General features: G+C 39.4%; 2 protein-coding genes across 2 annotated transcripts in view; both read left to right on the forward strand.

Annotated features, from left to right (window-relative positions):
* Nucleotides 1-13,904, forward strand: LOC150077165 (flavin-containing monooxygenase 5-like). Its single transcript, XM_090385802.1, has 3 exons — nucleotides 1-670; nucleotides 5,732-6,649; nucleotides 13,722-13,904. The coding sequence occupies exons 1-3, from the start codon at nucleotides 32-34 to the stop codon at nucleotides 13,902-13,904; spliced, it is 1,740 nt and encodes a 579-aa protein (XP_090241928.1). The 5' UTR covers nucleotides 1-31.
* LOC150077166 (flavin-containing monooxygenase 5-like) overlaps nucleotides 10,825-17,593 on the forward strand; it is a 17,881-nt gene continuing 11,112 nt past the window's right edge. Inside the window, exon 1 of the mRNA XM_090386459.1 lies at nucleotides 10,825-11,137. The gene's annotated coding sequence lies outside the window, so the exon portion shown is untranslated. The remainder of the gene's footprint in view (nucleotides 11,138-17,593) is intronic.

The following is a 17,593-nucleotide window of genomic DNA, read 5'->3' on the forward strand; positions in this document are numbered from 1 at the left end:
TTAGCTGCTACAGCATCTAGTGAACAACGCCATGGCTAAGACTCCAAAGAAGAAGATTGCGGTGATTGGAGCAGGGTCCAGTGGACTTACTGCTATTAAGGCATGCAAAGAAGAAGGCCACGATGTTGTTTGCTACGAGCGAAGTGACGATTGGGGAGGTTTGTGGAGGTATCGAAAGGATGATATCGATGGTGTAGCTTCCGTGATGAGGTCAACCATCATCAACACGTCGAAAGAAATGAGTGCGTACAGCGACTTTCCTCCACCAAAAGAGTTTCCGAACTTCATGCACAACTCACTCATGCTGAAGTACTTTCTGATGTACGCTCAAAAATTTGACCTTTTAAGCCACATCAAGTACCACCGAGAAGTGGTGAAAGTTGCTCCTTCTAAAGATTATCAAGACACGGGAAGGTGGGTGGTGACGGTGCGAAACATGATAGAGGATAGTCTCACCGAGAATATATTTGACGGGGTCATGATTTGCATAGGTCATCACGTGTATCCCAACGTTCCCCAATTCCTTGGGATCGAAACCTTTGAGGGCAAGGTCTTCCACACCCACAGTTGCAAAACAGCTGACGGGTATGAAGGAAAACGTGTTGCAGTCGTGGGAATCGGAAATTCGGCAGTTGACGCTGCTGTCGACTACAGTTACGTCTGCGAAAAGGTAAGTTTGTGCAATTTATATTTTTATAAAGACAGACGTACAAATTCAAATATTTTGTAAAAGCTCTTTAAAATTATTGGCTGGTGTTATTCACCATATATGCTTATCTTACCTTCGGAGTTTATGGCTCGGCTGTCAGGAGAGTTCCGTTCGTTGTCTGAACGTTCTGAATTCGCTTTGTCGAATAACGACTGCATCATTTAAGTTTGTGTTTTATATTCGATGTTTTATGTTCGTTTGTTTTTAACTTCATTTATTGGCAATAATAAACGTAAAATTTCCATTATCGCCCAGTAATATTAATAAAAACTTGGTTTTTACCTCCAAAAATAAGGAAGAGTGTATTTTTCAGAAAATAGCAAACTATTTTTACTACCGGGAAGCCATAATCCAAAAATGTAAAAAATCCATCTAATTGTAATCTATCTGCAATGAACTGCGTTATTAAATAATATAACGAAGTTATTCTCCGAAAATTGCCATTAGAATAAAACCGTTTTAGAGGAAATTGGACTCAATACACTTCGATCAAGTTTCCTGTAAGGCGGCTGGTTGCCAATTTCTGCAATCCACATATTCGAAGTCTTTCCTCATATGAACACCCATTTCTAGATTTAACCAAGCAGGGTGCCCATCTTTGGACTCTTTCAAGTTGCTCGATATTTTTCTTTAGATACGGGCACCATACATTGATATAGAATTCCGAGCGTAGTCTTAGCATTGCTTTGTACAATGTGACCATGACCTTCTTATCTCTACAACAAAATTTTCTATAAATCATCGATAGGGCACCATGGGCTTTCCTTGCCTCCTGTCTATACTCCTTTGAGAACTTCATGTCCGCTGCATTCTAACTCTCAAATCACTTTTTTCTTCAAATGTTTTAATTCAACCCCACCAACTGTATTAATTAATCTGGGTTTGCTCTCTCCCAAGTGTAAGATCCTTCATTTTTCTGCATTAATACATTAGCTGCCACTTTTTTCATCCTTCTTTAAGCCTTTTCAAGTGATCTTGACGGAGCTCTGCATGTCGCTTATCATTAACCACTCGCCCAATCCCTTCGTCGATGTCATTTACATAAATCGACAAAAAGAAAAAAAGAAAAAAAAAGTGGTCTAAGAATTGATCCTTTGTGGATGAGCCTACTTCTTATTAGACCCATCTGAGGAGTATCCATTAATCACAGCCCATTACCTCCTTCCCTGCAGCCACCCTGGGAATTCATTTCGAATCTTTCCCGTAATTCCAAGATGCCCAAATCTTATACAGTAACCTCTTATACCTTGTTAAAAACCAAAAGTAGAAACCTAAAAAAGTCAGACAAACCTCTATGATTTTCAGGTTTCTACTTTTGATTACTTTCTGCATCTTTAATAGCATAAAATGGAAGGCAGTCGATCCAGTTGACATGACTGGCCAATGCCAATTTCTTAAGGTGGGATATATGCACTGGAGTGTGTTATATGCCTATTGATTATTGGGTATAACGAAAAATTGTTCGGTATACTCATCACAGTCTGTTCATTTGGTTGGTTGTTGTAGAGTTCTAGTCGCATCAGCAACTTAACCACATTACATTGTATATAATATTCTGTAAATTGCGTGTGTTCTGTAGTCGATGTTCTGGTTTCTGAACAACAAAAACAAGAGTTTCCGGGAGGGAAAACCATTTTACCCTCACTTGACACCGACTAACTCAGCAACATTGTGAAAGAGGCCCACAAAAATTCCTCGCATCACTGACGAGATTCGAACTTATGTCTTTTTCACCCATTGTAGGGAGGACGGCGATTCTACCAACTGTACCCACGAGGGTAGTGGTTCGGTAAATCAGAATGTCTTATAATGGGGAACTTTCACTTTCCAGATATTGAATGGAATCTGTAGATTGGTCAATCACGCAGCAGCAAGAGTTTTGTGAATTTATTGAATGATTGTTTCTTAACCAGATTGTTAGAGAAATAGCAAAATAAGCAGCATTCTTGATCTAATTATCAGCAGCAACCTTTAATGCATTAAGAATCTGCAGATAAAAGGCCCAATACGCGGTAGTTATCACAGTGTACTCACGTGGAATTTACTTAAATATGTAACTACTGTCAAGAGTAAAGCGAAAGGCTTTTGCTCTCTTAGAGGTGAGCACAGTGATCTCAAGTTTTTAAATTCTATGCAGTAACATCAAATGAAGATGTCACAAAGAGCAAATTCTAAATGGGGAGCATTCAGAGATGTTATCCTAAAAACAGCTAGAATTTTTATACCAAGAGATACTTTTGAAGGCTTACACCTAAATAGATATCAGCTGCACTGATGAGATTCGTTGCAGAGAGGAAAAATGCATAAACACTGCCCTTTCCTTATGAAAAAAAAAAAAAAAAAAAACTGGAAGGAAGGGGACGAGTCAAATTACTAAAATAGTGATGAATGGTTTAATTGTTGAGGATTCTACTCAAGTTGCTGACAAACTGATTACGCAGTTTTCATCTATATTCACACACGAGGAATATTTTATGGGAGAGTATTCCAGAAGTTTATCAAACTCTAATAGAGCTAAATGACTTTGTGATAACTGAAAGGAAAGTGTAAGTGAAATTGCTGAAACTAAACAAAAAGGCGCTACGAGTGAATTTGAACTTCACTGGTGTGCAAAACTTAAGGATCAACACTATTTCTAAAGGTTACAACCACAAAATCAAACGAAACAGCCTGTGGCGATTTGCATAACTGCGGTAGAAAGCTGGTGCACATGCAAAAATTTGAATCGTGATGAGAGGGCTCACATAAACAGATAAAAGCAGCAGTTCAGCAGTTATGCGCAAATTACCGAATGGTGGCACGATTGTTACAGACATTCGATTGGTTTCATACAGTGCTACAGACAACGAAATGGCCAGTAGACAATGTCTGGATGACTTTACCCGGGGTCGAATAATTGGGAAGGTCAAAGTGCGAGGAGTGTGGCTGCACAGTTTGGTATCGCCCGTGATCGGCCTTCAGAACAACAGGTACAGTTCGAAAGACCAATGGTGGTCGTCCACGAAAAACAACGCCCAATGATGACCGCTATATACTCCTACTACCCGTTCCGTTGATATAAATCCCATCGAACAGATATGGGACACTCTGGGGAGATGCCTAACGGCATGTCCACACCCACCAGAAAATGTTCACCAGCTAAAGACGGTTCTGACAGAGGAATGGACGATTTTACCGCAAGAACTTATCAACGTTGTTCTAAGTATGGACAGGCAGTTTAAAGCCTGTATCGACATTAGGGGTGGCGATATCTCCTACTGAGGACCGCCTCTTCCCCTTGTTCCATCTTTGGCAGTGATGCATCTGTATCATGGCAGCCAGTGCTATGTTTCCATTTTTGAATAAAGTCCCTCTGTACCGTTTTTGTGTCGGTGTTGTTTCCTTCATCAGTTCTGTACCTGACGAGGTTCCTTTGGTATTCTTTTCCCATATCCAGGCCACTCTTATGAGAAGCTACAGGTGAAAACCTGACTGGTCCTTAAGTTTTGCACACTAGTGAATTTAATTCTATTAAAGAAGGTAGCAAAGGAAGTAATCAAACCCTTGGTCATAATCATGAGAGCAGCTTTAGATTCAGGGGTGTTCACTATGGATTACAGATGCGCGAATGTATCAACTTTTCACCAGACCTGCTTGCTTAACTTCTGTTCCACGAAAAATAACGGATTCTTTGGTTAAAGAAGTAATGCAAGACCATCTAGACAGGAATGCAATTATAGGACAGTCACAGCACAGATTTGTTAAGGGACGATTTAGTCAGACCAGTCTGATTGGATACTTATGGTGCAGTAACAAAGGAACTCAATACAAAAAATAATTTTGATATCACATACGTAGAGGTCAGTAAAGCTTTTGATTGTTTTGCACATAAATGGCCCTCGTGGGTGTCACAGTTGGTAGAATCGCCATCTTCCCCACATCGGGTAAAAAGACCTGAGTTCCCGTCCCGTTGATGACGAGAAGAATTTTTATGAGTCTTTTTCACAATTCGTAAAAATATGGCTAAAGGAAAACGAAGTCCAACTTCGTTTTCCTTTACAATGTAATCGAAAAATAATTCTTACATTAAGTGGGATGAAAAATAAACTATTAGATTAACGTGTACCACACAATTTTAGAGGGAGATTGAAATTTGTAGATTAGTCCAAATTTAAGGTTCCTAGATGCGCCTTCCTACAAAATATGGAAAACAAATCAGGTGTTTCACTTAACGGCAAACTCAGACATTTTCATCGTTTACAATACAAAATTGCCCACAGAATGTACGCAGTTCACCAACGTGATATACCGACGCCTCACGACCTTGATTTCAACGCTTAGTGGCAAACAGCCTAACTTTCTGTTTCGACTGAATAACTGTAATTACCAAAACTTTTCCCTAATACGCAAAGTACTTATATCAGCACCCATAAATTATCTCAACTTTCTTGAGAAATCTCTATTGCAGAATTTCTCGTTCTTACAGAGAATGATGGTGGTACTGATGTTAAAATTCCATAGGCGTTTGAAAGATTCAAAAATGCGAGATTCCAAATTTAAATTAGGAAGGATACTTTAGATAAAATCACTGATAATGACTACTTTTAGGTAATATCAACCATACTTTTCTTTTCCTCCACTGAATAGAATAAAAAAAAAAAATTAAAAAATAGGGAAATAATCCAAAATTCACTCATTCGCAATTTCTGTGAAACGAGATTTTTATTGCTTGTAATGTCTGGATATTTACATTGTAAATATGGAAAGGATTCCATATTTACATTGTTTGATGACAGAATCTCAAACCGTGATAATGTCTTTTATCTCTAGCATACAAAATAGCTGTCAACATGTATTAAAAACTGAAGTTATACTCTCGTGGTAAATTTTAATTAATTAAATTAAATAATTTTAAATTTATGATGATTAATTGCTTGCATAATAATTGCGCAAATATTTTTCGAATATTAAAATAATCTATAGAATAATCTTTATTCATTTCAATTTTGTCTTTTTCTTACTTCGTTTATTTTATACTTTTAGACCTATCTCAGTACAAGAAGGGGTGCTTGGATCACCGCTCGTTCTTTGGTAGACGGAGAGCCAGGTGACCTCCGAGCTCGTATTTTACATTTCTTCTGGAACAAGTTGCCTTACGATCTAAAATGCAAACTTGTAGAGAGAATCCTCAACAAAAGATGTGATCACAGGAAATATCGACTTCAGCCAAAGCATCGAGTGTTTGCGCAACATCCCACCATCAGCGACGCCTTACCTTCCCGATTATTAGCAGGAGCTGTGATCCTCAAGGGCGACATCGTGAAATTCACCAAAGACGGCGTCCTCTTTGAAGGAGACGACATTGTCACCGAACTAGATGCTGTTATTCTAGCTACCGGTTACCACATCAAATTCCCTTTCCTTGGAGACATTGTGGATGTAAAACACAATCGCGTTACTTTGTACAAATATGTGTTCCCACCTCACCTTGAACATCCAACGCTAGCCTTCATCGGGCTCATCCAACCTCTAGGAGCCATTTTTCCCATATCGGAAATGCAATCAAGATGGTTCGCACTCCTTATGAATAAAAAGCTCAAGCTTCCTTCCTTAGAAGCGATGATGGAAGATATCAACATGAAACAAGAAGCTATTGCAAAGAGATACGTTTCAACGCCACGACACACGATCCAAGTGGATTGGTTGCCATTCATGGACGAACTCGCTGCTCTCATTGGAGCGAAGCCTAATATGTTAATATTAGCACTCACAGATCCTAAATTGCTTTGGGCCTGCTTAACGGGGCCAGCTGTTCCATACCAGTACCGAATCACTGGGCCTCATCCATGGAAAGGAGCTCGAGACGCTATTGTGAAAGTACACGAAAGGGTCTGGGCACCATTACAGACTCGCCCTTCCAGCGTTGCAGTTTCAAAAGGTTCTAACATTCCTGATATATGGGTAACCATAATTGCTATTTTTATAGCTTTTCTTCTAATTAAAATCTTCTTTTAAAAAGTCCTCTAAGAAAACAATAAGAGATATCTAGTCACTTAAAAATATTTCCACTGGAGTTTCGATACCGATCAGAGCGTGATGACAATCAGCACATTTGCACAATGTCAGTTCCATTGCTCATAAGACATGCACGTATCAAAAGGAAGTAGACCATCTGTTTAGTCTTCAATGGCCGAATTCAAAATAGACAGCGATTTCCAAAAACAGTATTAAATATTATATTGTCTGTATATTTCTTGTCATATCTGATCACTTTAATTACACCAACCCAACAAGTAAAATTTGATTTATTTTGAACAGAAATATTGTACAGGCTTGTTCTGTTCAGGATAAATAATTTGACTCTTAGTGTCTTTCATCACACATTGCTAAAATTCGGTATAAATCTATTATAAGTACAGCGATGATGGGACATTGTGATTCAGTAAAGAATCACATTCATTTAGATTCCCTTGTAAAAATAATGCTTGTACATTATGGTATTTAAAATTAAAACTGCACTCAATGGTTGGTCAAAAATTAGAAACCTGCAATGGGTTTCAAGAGATCATTAAATGTAGGATAATATAAGTTCTCAAGTGATATGATCACAAGTTCCTTTGTATCAAAGAAATATTGTACGCATTCTTGGAGATTTTTTGTCGATCCAGTCATGAGAAAGATAGGCAATCTTCCCGATTTTCAAAAAGGTGTTATTGTTCGAGCTCGTTTATCAATCACTGTGTCGAAAAGTATGCAATGAGTGGAAAACAAAAGGAGAATCCAGCTCTAAAAGAAAAAAATGCAGCAGAAAGTCGGTACTCAAAGAACGAGATCAGAAGACTTTGAAGCGAATTCTGCGTCAGAATAGCCCTCGTGAGTGGAACAGTTGGTAGAATCATTGTCCTCTCCAGACTCTAGTGGAAGAGACCTGAGTTTGAGTCCCGTCGATGACGTAAGAAATTTGTTACAGGCTTTTTCGCAACTTGGCTGAGTTAGTTAGTCTCAGGCTAGGGTAACATGGTGTTGTCTCCTGAAAACTCGAGATTTTCGTCCAGCAAAACTGAAAATCAACTTAAGAACAAGTTACACGGGGCTACGCTGGTGTGCAAAATTTAAGAACCGTCAGGTTTTCATCTGTAGCTTCTCATAGGAGTGGCCTGGAAATGGGAAAAGCATACCAAAGGAACCTCGTGAGGTACAGAAATGATGAAGGAAACAATATCGACACACAACGGAAACAAAACGGTGCACAGGAGCTTTATTCAAAAGTGGCAACATAGCACTGGCTGCCATGATACAGATGCATCACTGCCAAAGATGGAACAAAGGGAAGAGGTGGTCATCAGCAGGAGATATGGCCACCCCTGATGCAGACTTTGCACCGCCTGTCCACACTGAGAACAATGTTGTTAAGTTCTTGCAGTAAAATCGTCCATTCCTCTGTCAGCGCCATCTTCAGCTGGTGAACATTTTCTGGTGGGTGTGGACGTGCCGCTAGGCGTCTCCCCAGAGCGTCCCATATGTGTTCTATGGCATTTAGATCAGGTGAACGGGCAAGCCAATCCATACGAACAATGTTCTCACTTTCCAGTAGCATATCAACAGCTGCAGTGCGATGGGGTATGGCGTTATTATCATCCGTAAACACGAACTCGGGGCCAATGGCACCTCAGAATAGACGCACATGGGGAAGGATTACCTCAGTCAGTACAGTAGCATGCACCGGTCACAGTACCGCCTTCCAGTACCTGGAGTTGTGTACGTCCACCAAGATAACGCCTCCCCAGACGAGAACACCTCGATCGCCATATCGATCCCTTTCAGTGAAGTTTGCAGGGTGATACCGTGTGCCAACCTCTCGCCAGATTAGCTGACCCCCAGAATCGCTGCTGAGACTGAATCTCAGCAGCGATTGTAAAGATTTTGTGGTTATAATATTTAGAAATAGTGTTGGTCCTTAAATTTTGCACACCAGTGTATTTTTAGACAGTCTAAATTTTTCGCTAATAAGTGCATTAGTTAAAATTACCTTTCCATATCGGGGTAACTGCTCATAAGAGATGAATTCGTGGAAATAAAATTCCAAATTATAATTTTAATTAAGTAAAGAGAAGGAAAAGATGTAACTGAACAACTACAGTTTTGTGATCAATAATTGTCAACGAACATATAAAACTGGAAAGCTCCCAAAACAGAACACTAAATTAATAGATGGATAACTAATGGGATAAGTTTCCATGATTGTGGATTTTTGATAACATTTTGATAAAATAAATATCCATAAAAAAAAACACAAAAAGAAAACAAAAACAGAATACGATGACCGCTGTTAATTCAAAGATAAGTGATCCCGTCTCTTGATATTCCTCAATATAAATATTTTACAATCTGAGTCTCTTCTTGTTTCCAATTCAACTATTATTTCAACTCTTATTCGTAAATTTTTGGATGCACCCATGAGTTGTGAAATGTTAAGCCCACAGAAAAGAAGCAAATGCTAGTTGTTCAAATGAGGCTGTCAAGATGGGGTGGTAACCTCCTGTCTTATTTATAAGGATTCGTTTCTTATATGGTTTTAGGAGCATCAGCGACTCACACCATAAAACTCGAGTTTTCGGTAGGAAAAAAACCATGCTGCTCTCGCCTAACTGAGACCGACTAACTCAGCCAATTTATATAAAAGGCCCATAAAAATTCCTCACGTCATCGACGAGATTCGAACTCGAGTCACTTCTACTTGGTGTGGAGTGATTATGTGAAAGAAAGATTACTCTGAAGAAAGTTAAGATGTTTAAGAATGGTGCTGGGACACCAACCTAGATTTGGGAAAGATATTCTATCTTAGGTATGGATTTGACGCATAGCCAAGAACTTCTCAGTATTAAAATTCATCACTAAAGAATGGGCTATAGGTCAGCATTCAAAGAACTGAATGGTAAGAATTAGAGTAATTTTGTTTGTGCGGAGTAAGGTTGGTCAAATTCATAAGTGGAATATATTGCGCTATTTGCAAATCTATGGATGTGCTTAGATATAATTTTTAATTGATTTGGATATGATGGATATGGACATCATGATGATGATGATGATGATGGATATGGACATGATTTGCAAATCTATGTCTATCGTTGGATTGCAAATCTATTGATAGGATTTCCATCGCATGGGAAAAGCTCATTAATAGGAGAAAAATATAATTGAAAGAACAAAACCTTGAGATACTCCGGCAATCATTATGAACTCTGACGGCGGATAGCTCTTAAACATCATAATGACGTCTTCTTCGGCGACATTGTTCATAATAAAATTCCATCAAAAAATTTTGATCTGTTAATTTTGTCGAGCAGTGTATGGGAGAACCATGGCACTGGAACCATTCTGCTACTTGGGTGTTCTAGAATCTCAAGTGAAAGCCTAGTCAGCTATTACGATGAGTTCAGCTCTCCCCCTGTAACTGTGTGAGCTCTTTTCACACCATGGATGAGTTAGTTGGTCTCAGGCGTGAATAGGTGAAAAGGTTTTTCGTCTTGCAAAATATCAAATCGACCAGAGAACACACGCAGTTTATGGACATAATATAGATGGACACGAGTTGGTTCTGGGGTGGCTCTAAAATGACACTTTACTAGCTGTTATCGCTATATGAATGCCTATGAACAGTCTCCGAGAGCAGATAGACGACGGACCAGGACAAACAGAATTTGTTTTGAAGTTCGAAGTTACATAGAAGAAGGTGAAGATGATCTTGTCTTTCATTAAAACACAATATTTCAATTTTAATTCAAACTGTTCTTAAAATTTTTATGGGCTTAATGTAAAGAAATGTTTATGGGCTTAATGTAAAGAAATTTCTACGTTAAAATCTTGTAAAATTTGAAGGAAAATCCTCACTCCTTTTCTTGCGTCGTTCAAACCGGTAGTGTCAATAAGGAACTATGACGTAGAATTGCCTTGAATTATCTTAAATAGTTTCTCTTTACTGGATTTCATAAAGAAACCTATAACTCGTTTCATTAGACATGTTACTAAGCGATAGAACCGGTTTTATGGTTCGGGCTCAGACAAGTCGCTTTGGTGACCTTTTTTGAGCAGCTAAACGGAAACGTCTTTGTATACGCACGCTCATGTGCTTAACTATAATATTTCGGGATGAATGATTTCCTTGGATTTTGCTTGTTAATGTAAACAAGCTGACCTTCGGCATGAAAGAACGTATATTAAAGCTTTCTTCACGTTGGTTGGTGCCATTCAAAATATGCACACCCATCGTTCATACAACCTACTTAAGACTTTTCTCTTTACTCCTGTTACGCAGAGTTTTTCCTGCTGATGTTTGAGACAGTTAAGTGAGTTTCTGAAAGTTGACTACGCTTTGAAGAGAAGCCTTTGCGAGTGGTCCAGGTACCAGCGTTTCTAGGAAGCCATAATCTAATGATCGACTTCTTAAAGGTAACCATGACCCTCTTTGAATAATTAACTGGTGCAGATGGTATTCGAAGTTGCATCCACACGCGTGCGATCAATTTAACCAGAAATTTCATTGAAAGCGTGCGCTCATACGTTGAATGAATATGTCCAAGATTTTAATTCATTTTTAAATTATTCAAACTACTTTCGCGAATTTTATTAATAAATAAAATATTTAACTGATCTCTTTAAGATAAAAAATGCTTTAAGAACGATGGACCAATTGTGGCCTGAGTCGACCTAAGGGTCTTCCCTATTAAATAATCCATCCATCCATCCATCCATCCCTTGTATTTTCTGTGTTCAAAAAACTATCGTATTAGGACCACCCGAGAACGAATTCATCAGCCCATGTGTAATATGTCCATATATTTCTCTTAAAATTTCTTATAAGCTAATCCTTATTCGCTGGCATACTTCATTTGTTTCCCTTTTACGAACATTAACGATATCGACTTACCAAAGTGAAATTCAAGAAGATCTTAAAATTACATCTACTAAGTCCTCGTGGGTAACACAGTAGGTAGTATTGCCATCCTCCCCACACCTGAGTTCGAGTCTCGTCGATGAAGGGAGGAACTTTTATTGGCCTTTTTCACAAAGTGGCTGAGTTAGTCTGTCTCAGGCGAGTGTAGCATGGTTTTTTTCCCTCCCGGGAACTCAGGTTTTTCATCCAGCAAACAGAAAATCGACCACGGATCACACCCAATTTACAGGCAATATGGCCTTAATCGCTAATGCTCCTAAAACCCTAATAAAAGAAAACAAAGTATCTACGAAACAGCCTAGTGATAATAGATACAGGGATGGGGAAAGTCCCTCAAGGAAATTCTGATTTTCCCATAAAGTTATTTTGTACGGTTGTGTTAACTGGTCCGTTTTTTTAGCCACTACTCAAAACAAAAATTTCTCTATTCCTTATATTTAACTTTTGCTTTTACATTTGCTTTTCGATCGAACTGAATCGAATGGAGATTTAATAATTAAACAGTTTTGTTTCTTAAATCATGATTATTTGTTATTTGTATTAAGACAGTCTTTTGTATTAAGACAGTCTGTGGCTGTCTTAATACAAATAGATGCAAAAAGTTGTGACTTGGGGTGATGACATGTTGCCTTCAGTATAAATACTGCACAGGCTTTTCGACTGCAGTAATCTGAAGCCAGAATTGGGAAATACGCGTGATCTGTCAAACTTTTTAAAAGGTCTTATCGTGGGAGTTCCTGGGACATGGCGGGGATGTTGCCTTACTGCACTCATCCAATTAAAAACAGTCCGGATTCCAAGAAACAAGTCAGATAACTCTGTAACCCTACGTGTCGCATTCAGAAAGGATTCCATAAACTCTATATTTGGCCCAATGCTCCGACATCCATTATATGCAAATTTAACTTGCCCGAGACATGATTAGGCCATTGAAAAATTCATAGCAGTCATTGTCACATATGGCATATTTGGGACAGTCTTGCACTTTGCAATCTGATCACACAACATCACAGCCTCTCATCTGATTACTCTCTCATCATGTTTTAGTTAAACGTTATCAACGACCCAAAAGCAGTTGAAGCATTCGGGAATGAAGTGATGATCAAAACAGTATACTATTGTATTAGGGTCACCCGGAAAGTCATTTCATATATCCATATATGTATTGTGTTAATAAATTGCGTGTGTTCTCTTGTCGTCGATTTGCCGGTTTTGCTGGACGAAAAACCTAAGTTTATGGAGGAAAACCTTGCTATATACGCCTGAGACAGACTAATTCAGCCACAGAGAAAAAAACACATAAAGGTTCCTCACGTCAGAAAAGCATTCAAAAAGAACAGTCAGAAAAGCATTCAAAAAGAACAGTCAGAAAAGCATTCAAGAGAAGAGAAAAAGCTTTCAGAAACCGGAAAAAGTATCATAATTCAGCTGACTATAACACGTACAAGCAGGGCGCGGCACCTTCCTTAAAATGAACAAATTGCATTCCGGCAGCTAGTAATCAACGGAATAAACCAGTCCAAACGTATACCATCCAAATACAAAAGGAATTCTCATATGGCAGAGAAGATATTTAAGGAATAGGTATCGTTGACTTTTAATGATAGCTATTCCAAGTGCAATCAGACCCAAGGACTCCAAACCTAAACGAGCCCTTCATCCAGTCCAGAAGGACCTTTAACTGTATCCATAACGATAGGACAAATTATAAATACCATCACCAGACTTCCCAACAAACCTACCATTGGTCCTGACGGATTTCCTCTGTTCATATTCAAAGTGTGTAGTGCCTTCATAGTGGAGCTCCTTCTAATAATCTTAAATCAGATGTAAAATTTCCACACAATTCGGACTATGTGGAACTACAGGGTTCAACCCATACTCAAAAGAAGAAACCCTGAAAAGCCCAAGGACTTTAAACCTAACTCGTTGGGCTACTCTCTATAAAAAAGTACTTGAGATAACTATCATATTAGCACTCATCGAGCGATGTTTCTTTCGTAGACATAAAATATCTTCATACGGTGATCCCCAAAAGATCTTCGTGCACTAATATACTTGAAACCCCATTTATTCCAGCTCACATCTAAATTCTGGAAAAATACTTCCTATTACAGGATACCTATTAAAACTAATCAACCTAATTCTCATTACAAGTCATCTGATCATCAGCCATTAATCCTTCCAACAGGAGTAGATTATAAAGCGGAAAGTACAGTAGGGAGGAATCCTGTTTGGTTTGTTGTTGGCTGCTGTCCGTGAACCTTTCTTTGAAAGGAACGCTGATTTCACATCACATGCGAAAAACCTGAAATGATGTATAACATCGGAAGAAGCTGAAAAGGACTCAGAGCAACGAGTCTCTGCCGTTATTGACAGCCATGTAGACTATCTAAAGTAAATAAATCTGGAGCTCAACATGTCCAAATAAATTCAAATCATTTTTTCGAAAAAGAGAATCAAGAATGACTTCAGAGTCTATTGACGGATTGCAGATTAAGAAAGTGAAGTCTCACACCGACCTCAGCTTGACATGGGAAGGTCTCACATTTCAGAATCATTTTTCCACCATAAAAACACGTACTAGACCATGTGAGAACGTAGCCGCAAGATACTCCTAGATGTCTGAACAACCAATTGCTCTCTATGTAGTTCAAATTTGGCCTTCTGCTTTGTAGTCGTATGTAAACAAATACTTGACAGTTGAGTACTGGACAATAACATTGATTAATAAGGTCATGGGCAATCCGTTCACCATCTGCATGTGGCTGTATTATATGCCAACCTGATCATAATCCAATGGGCAGTTCGCATGGCATCCAGCAATATTCTTCTTTTTTCTCAAATGCTTACCAGTATGAGTGACGCTCAGAATCTTCAAGGGTTTATCTCTACTCCACGTGCTGGACTCAATAATGCAAACCCTACCTACAGTTACAAACCATGCTGTCCAACCTCTCCTATCTAAAGAATTCCTTTCCACACAACACAGTCAACTTCTTTAATTCACTGGCGATAGATCCTGTGAAATACTGTGGAAGCAAGGAGTACAGGTTGAAGAGTCTCTCGGGAGTCCACAGCTAACTACAAGTATAGAACGGGAACATACTGAAGGAACTCATCCGATAATAAAGACAGAGCGAGATAAATTAGATATTTATGAGATCTCATTAACTGTTTATTACTTCTGGCCTTATTTTTTGTACACATTCTAGAAAGGGATGGAAGAAAACATTTTCTGGAATAAACAGAATGATTATAATAAGTAAGTTGTTGTAAGGCTTGGGAGCATCAGCGACTAACGTCATATTGCTCCGTGTATACTGACTTCAAATTTCGTGTGTCCTGAGGTCGAGTTTCTATTTATGGATGCAAATCCCGAGTTTCCGAGAGAAAAAACCGTGCTACCCTCACCCGAGACTGACTAACTCAGCCACGTTTTGAAAAAGTCCCATAAAAAATCTTCTCATCATCGATTGGACTCGAACTCAGGTCACTTTCTACCATCTGTGGGAATAGCCATGAGAGCGTAATAATGAGTAAGCTCGCTTCTTGCTTTCTCCCTTAAAATATACATTTGCTGAAAAACTGTGTCAACTGATATGTCAGCAGAAAGAAAGGAAAACCGAGCTTAGATTGAACTCGTTTACAGACAAAGTAAATCGACGTCATGGTTGCTTGGAGCATTACATTCCTGGATATTTATTGTGACCTTAACTTCTCCTTGGCATCAGTAACGCTGTTTTTACATCAATTAGTGCTGATACTTGTTTGACGACTGATAATGATGATAGTTGGCACAACTTTTTCAACAACTTTTTCTCCCATACCGGAATCAATCTTTATCAAGGCTAATGGGCATATTATCTCTGCAAACCTGTACACGTAGATCAATGGCAATCGAACAGGAATCGAAAAATGGCAATTCGACCTTGTTTCAGTAATTAACAGGAAATAACTAGATAAACAGAAAGGCTGTCTGTTAATAAGAAATATTATTACGCAACCTTTTATTATGCATTTGATATTAACAAGGATTTCTTATTAATCCGAGAGGAAGCCTATTAATAATTCCGATTTCAGTTAAATCTGATACGGTCCTACGTGAACAACTGTTGTATAAGCTGGAGCATTGTGACAACAAGGGAAAGTTACTACAGTCATGAGCCAAAATACTATGACCACCTCTCTCTCTCTCTCCCCATGAGTGGACGGATCCGGAAGAATAGACGCCTCACGAGCCCTCACCATTCCTGGAAATTGGGCGAATGCAAGAGGCACTGGTCTGATGAATCAAGGTTCCACTCCATCACTTCGATGAACTGGTGCGTATTTGACAGCGAGCAGGTCAACAGCTACATCCAGACAGCACTGTTGGGTGGATGAAAACAGTCCGTGGGCGGTGGTATCATGGTTTGGGAAATGTTTCATCACTGGGTACGCTCATCATTATTGAACATGCCCTCGCCGACAACGTTCCATATCACAAGGCACACATTGTGCAGGATTGCTTGGAGAATCATGTCCAACCATTTCGTGTGCTCGATTGGCCGCCGAATTCCACCCAACATGAATCCCGTCGAACATTTTCGAGACGTAGCATTTGCCAGTCGTCGCCAATGCTCACTCTGTTGCAGAACTCCCAGAGTCGTTCTGTCCAGGTGGTCCAGGATACCTGAGAGCACCTTCCGCGGTCTTGTGGAGCTAGTACCACGCCGGGTGCAAGCGGTTATCACGGCGATATGCGGTCCAACACGCTACTAGGTGGGTGGTCATAATTTTTTGGGTGATTAGTGTATTATGAATAAAGCAATGGTTAAGCGGTAGGAGACTGCGGTCGAGCGTGTAGCACAGTGGCCGAATAATTAAATTCGGCCACCCGAATTTAATTATTCGGCCACCAGTGTTATGAGTGGAGTCTCAAAAGGTTAGGTTTTGGCATCTTACTGTTTGCAAGAAGCATATACCTATATCGATATCAGTAATGAACATCGATATAGGTATACGCACAGGCTGCCAAGACAGTTTATGGAGTTTTTTCAATGACATACAGGAATTTTTCTAGCAGGGATAAGGGGGTGATTATGCCCTTGTATAATTCAATGGTCAGGTAACATCTTGAATATTGCAGGCAGGTCTGCAGGCCTAATTTTAGCAAGGATGTGGATCTGATGGAACGAGTACAGAGAAGGGCAACGAGATTAGCGAGGGGAACAAAGGGTTGGTCTTATCAAGAAAGGCTTCAGTTCTACAAATTGCAGTGTCTGAAGCCTAGGTACCTGCGAGGTGATCTGATTGAGGTGTTTAAGGCTTTGAATGGATTGAGCACGCTCAATGCTGGTGAGATTCTTTCCCTTGCTCAGACCACACACACAAACACGTGAGGGGCACAAATTCAGACTGAGGAAGGACGGTTGCAGAATTGATGTGGAAGTTTGCCTTTAGCCAGCGGGTGGCTAATTGTTGGAACAAACTTCATTCTGTTGTGGAAGTTGATAGCTTGAATAAATTCAAGGAAGAACTGGACAAACTATTGGAGAGAATTAATAGGTGAAATAGGAGGTGTAGTTTTTTTCCCTGTTGCTTTATAAAGTTGCTTTCTTGCATCATTTGCCACTGCTAACGCTAATTTAAATTTAACGTTTAACTTTGATGATGATACAAAGGTTGGCGGGATGTTTAATGGCAATAATCCGGGTATGAGAAAAGAAGTGGTTTTGCCATCATACACGGTGGAAAGCCACTGTCCACATCTATGGCAGCAATGAGTAAAATAATATGAGTGGCTGTGCACCATCGTGTGGTGTGATATGAAACTCCGTGCACCTAGTGGGTGCGTCGAGGTCAGATGGCTGTGAGATGGTTGTTGTGGCAGTCGATTGTAAAGTGCGTTAACGAAGGCTTTGTCATTAGGGGAGGGTAGTTTTTTGTTGTTTTCAGGGTTTTTAGTA

This window comes from Mastigoproctus giganteus, chromosome 12, assembly GCF_048544385.1.
Source record: "Mastigoproctus giganteus isolate SK-2022 chromosome 12, ASM4854438v1, whole genome shotgun sequence".
Taxonomy (NCBI): domain Eukaryota; kingdom Metazoa; phylum Arthropoda; class Arachnida; order Uropygi; family Thelyphonidae; genus Mastigoproctus; species Mastigoproctus giganteus.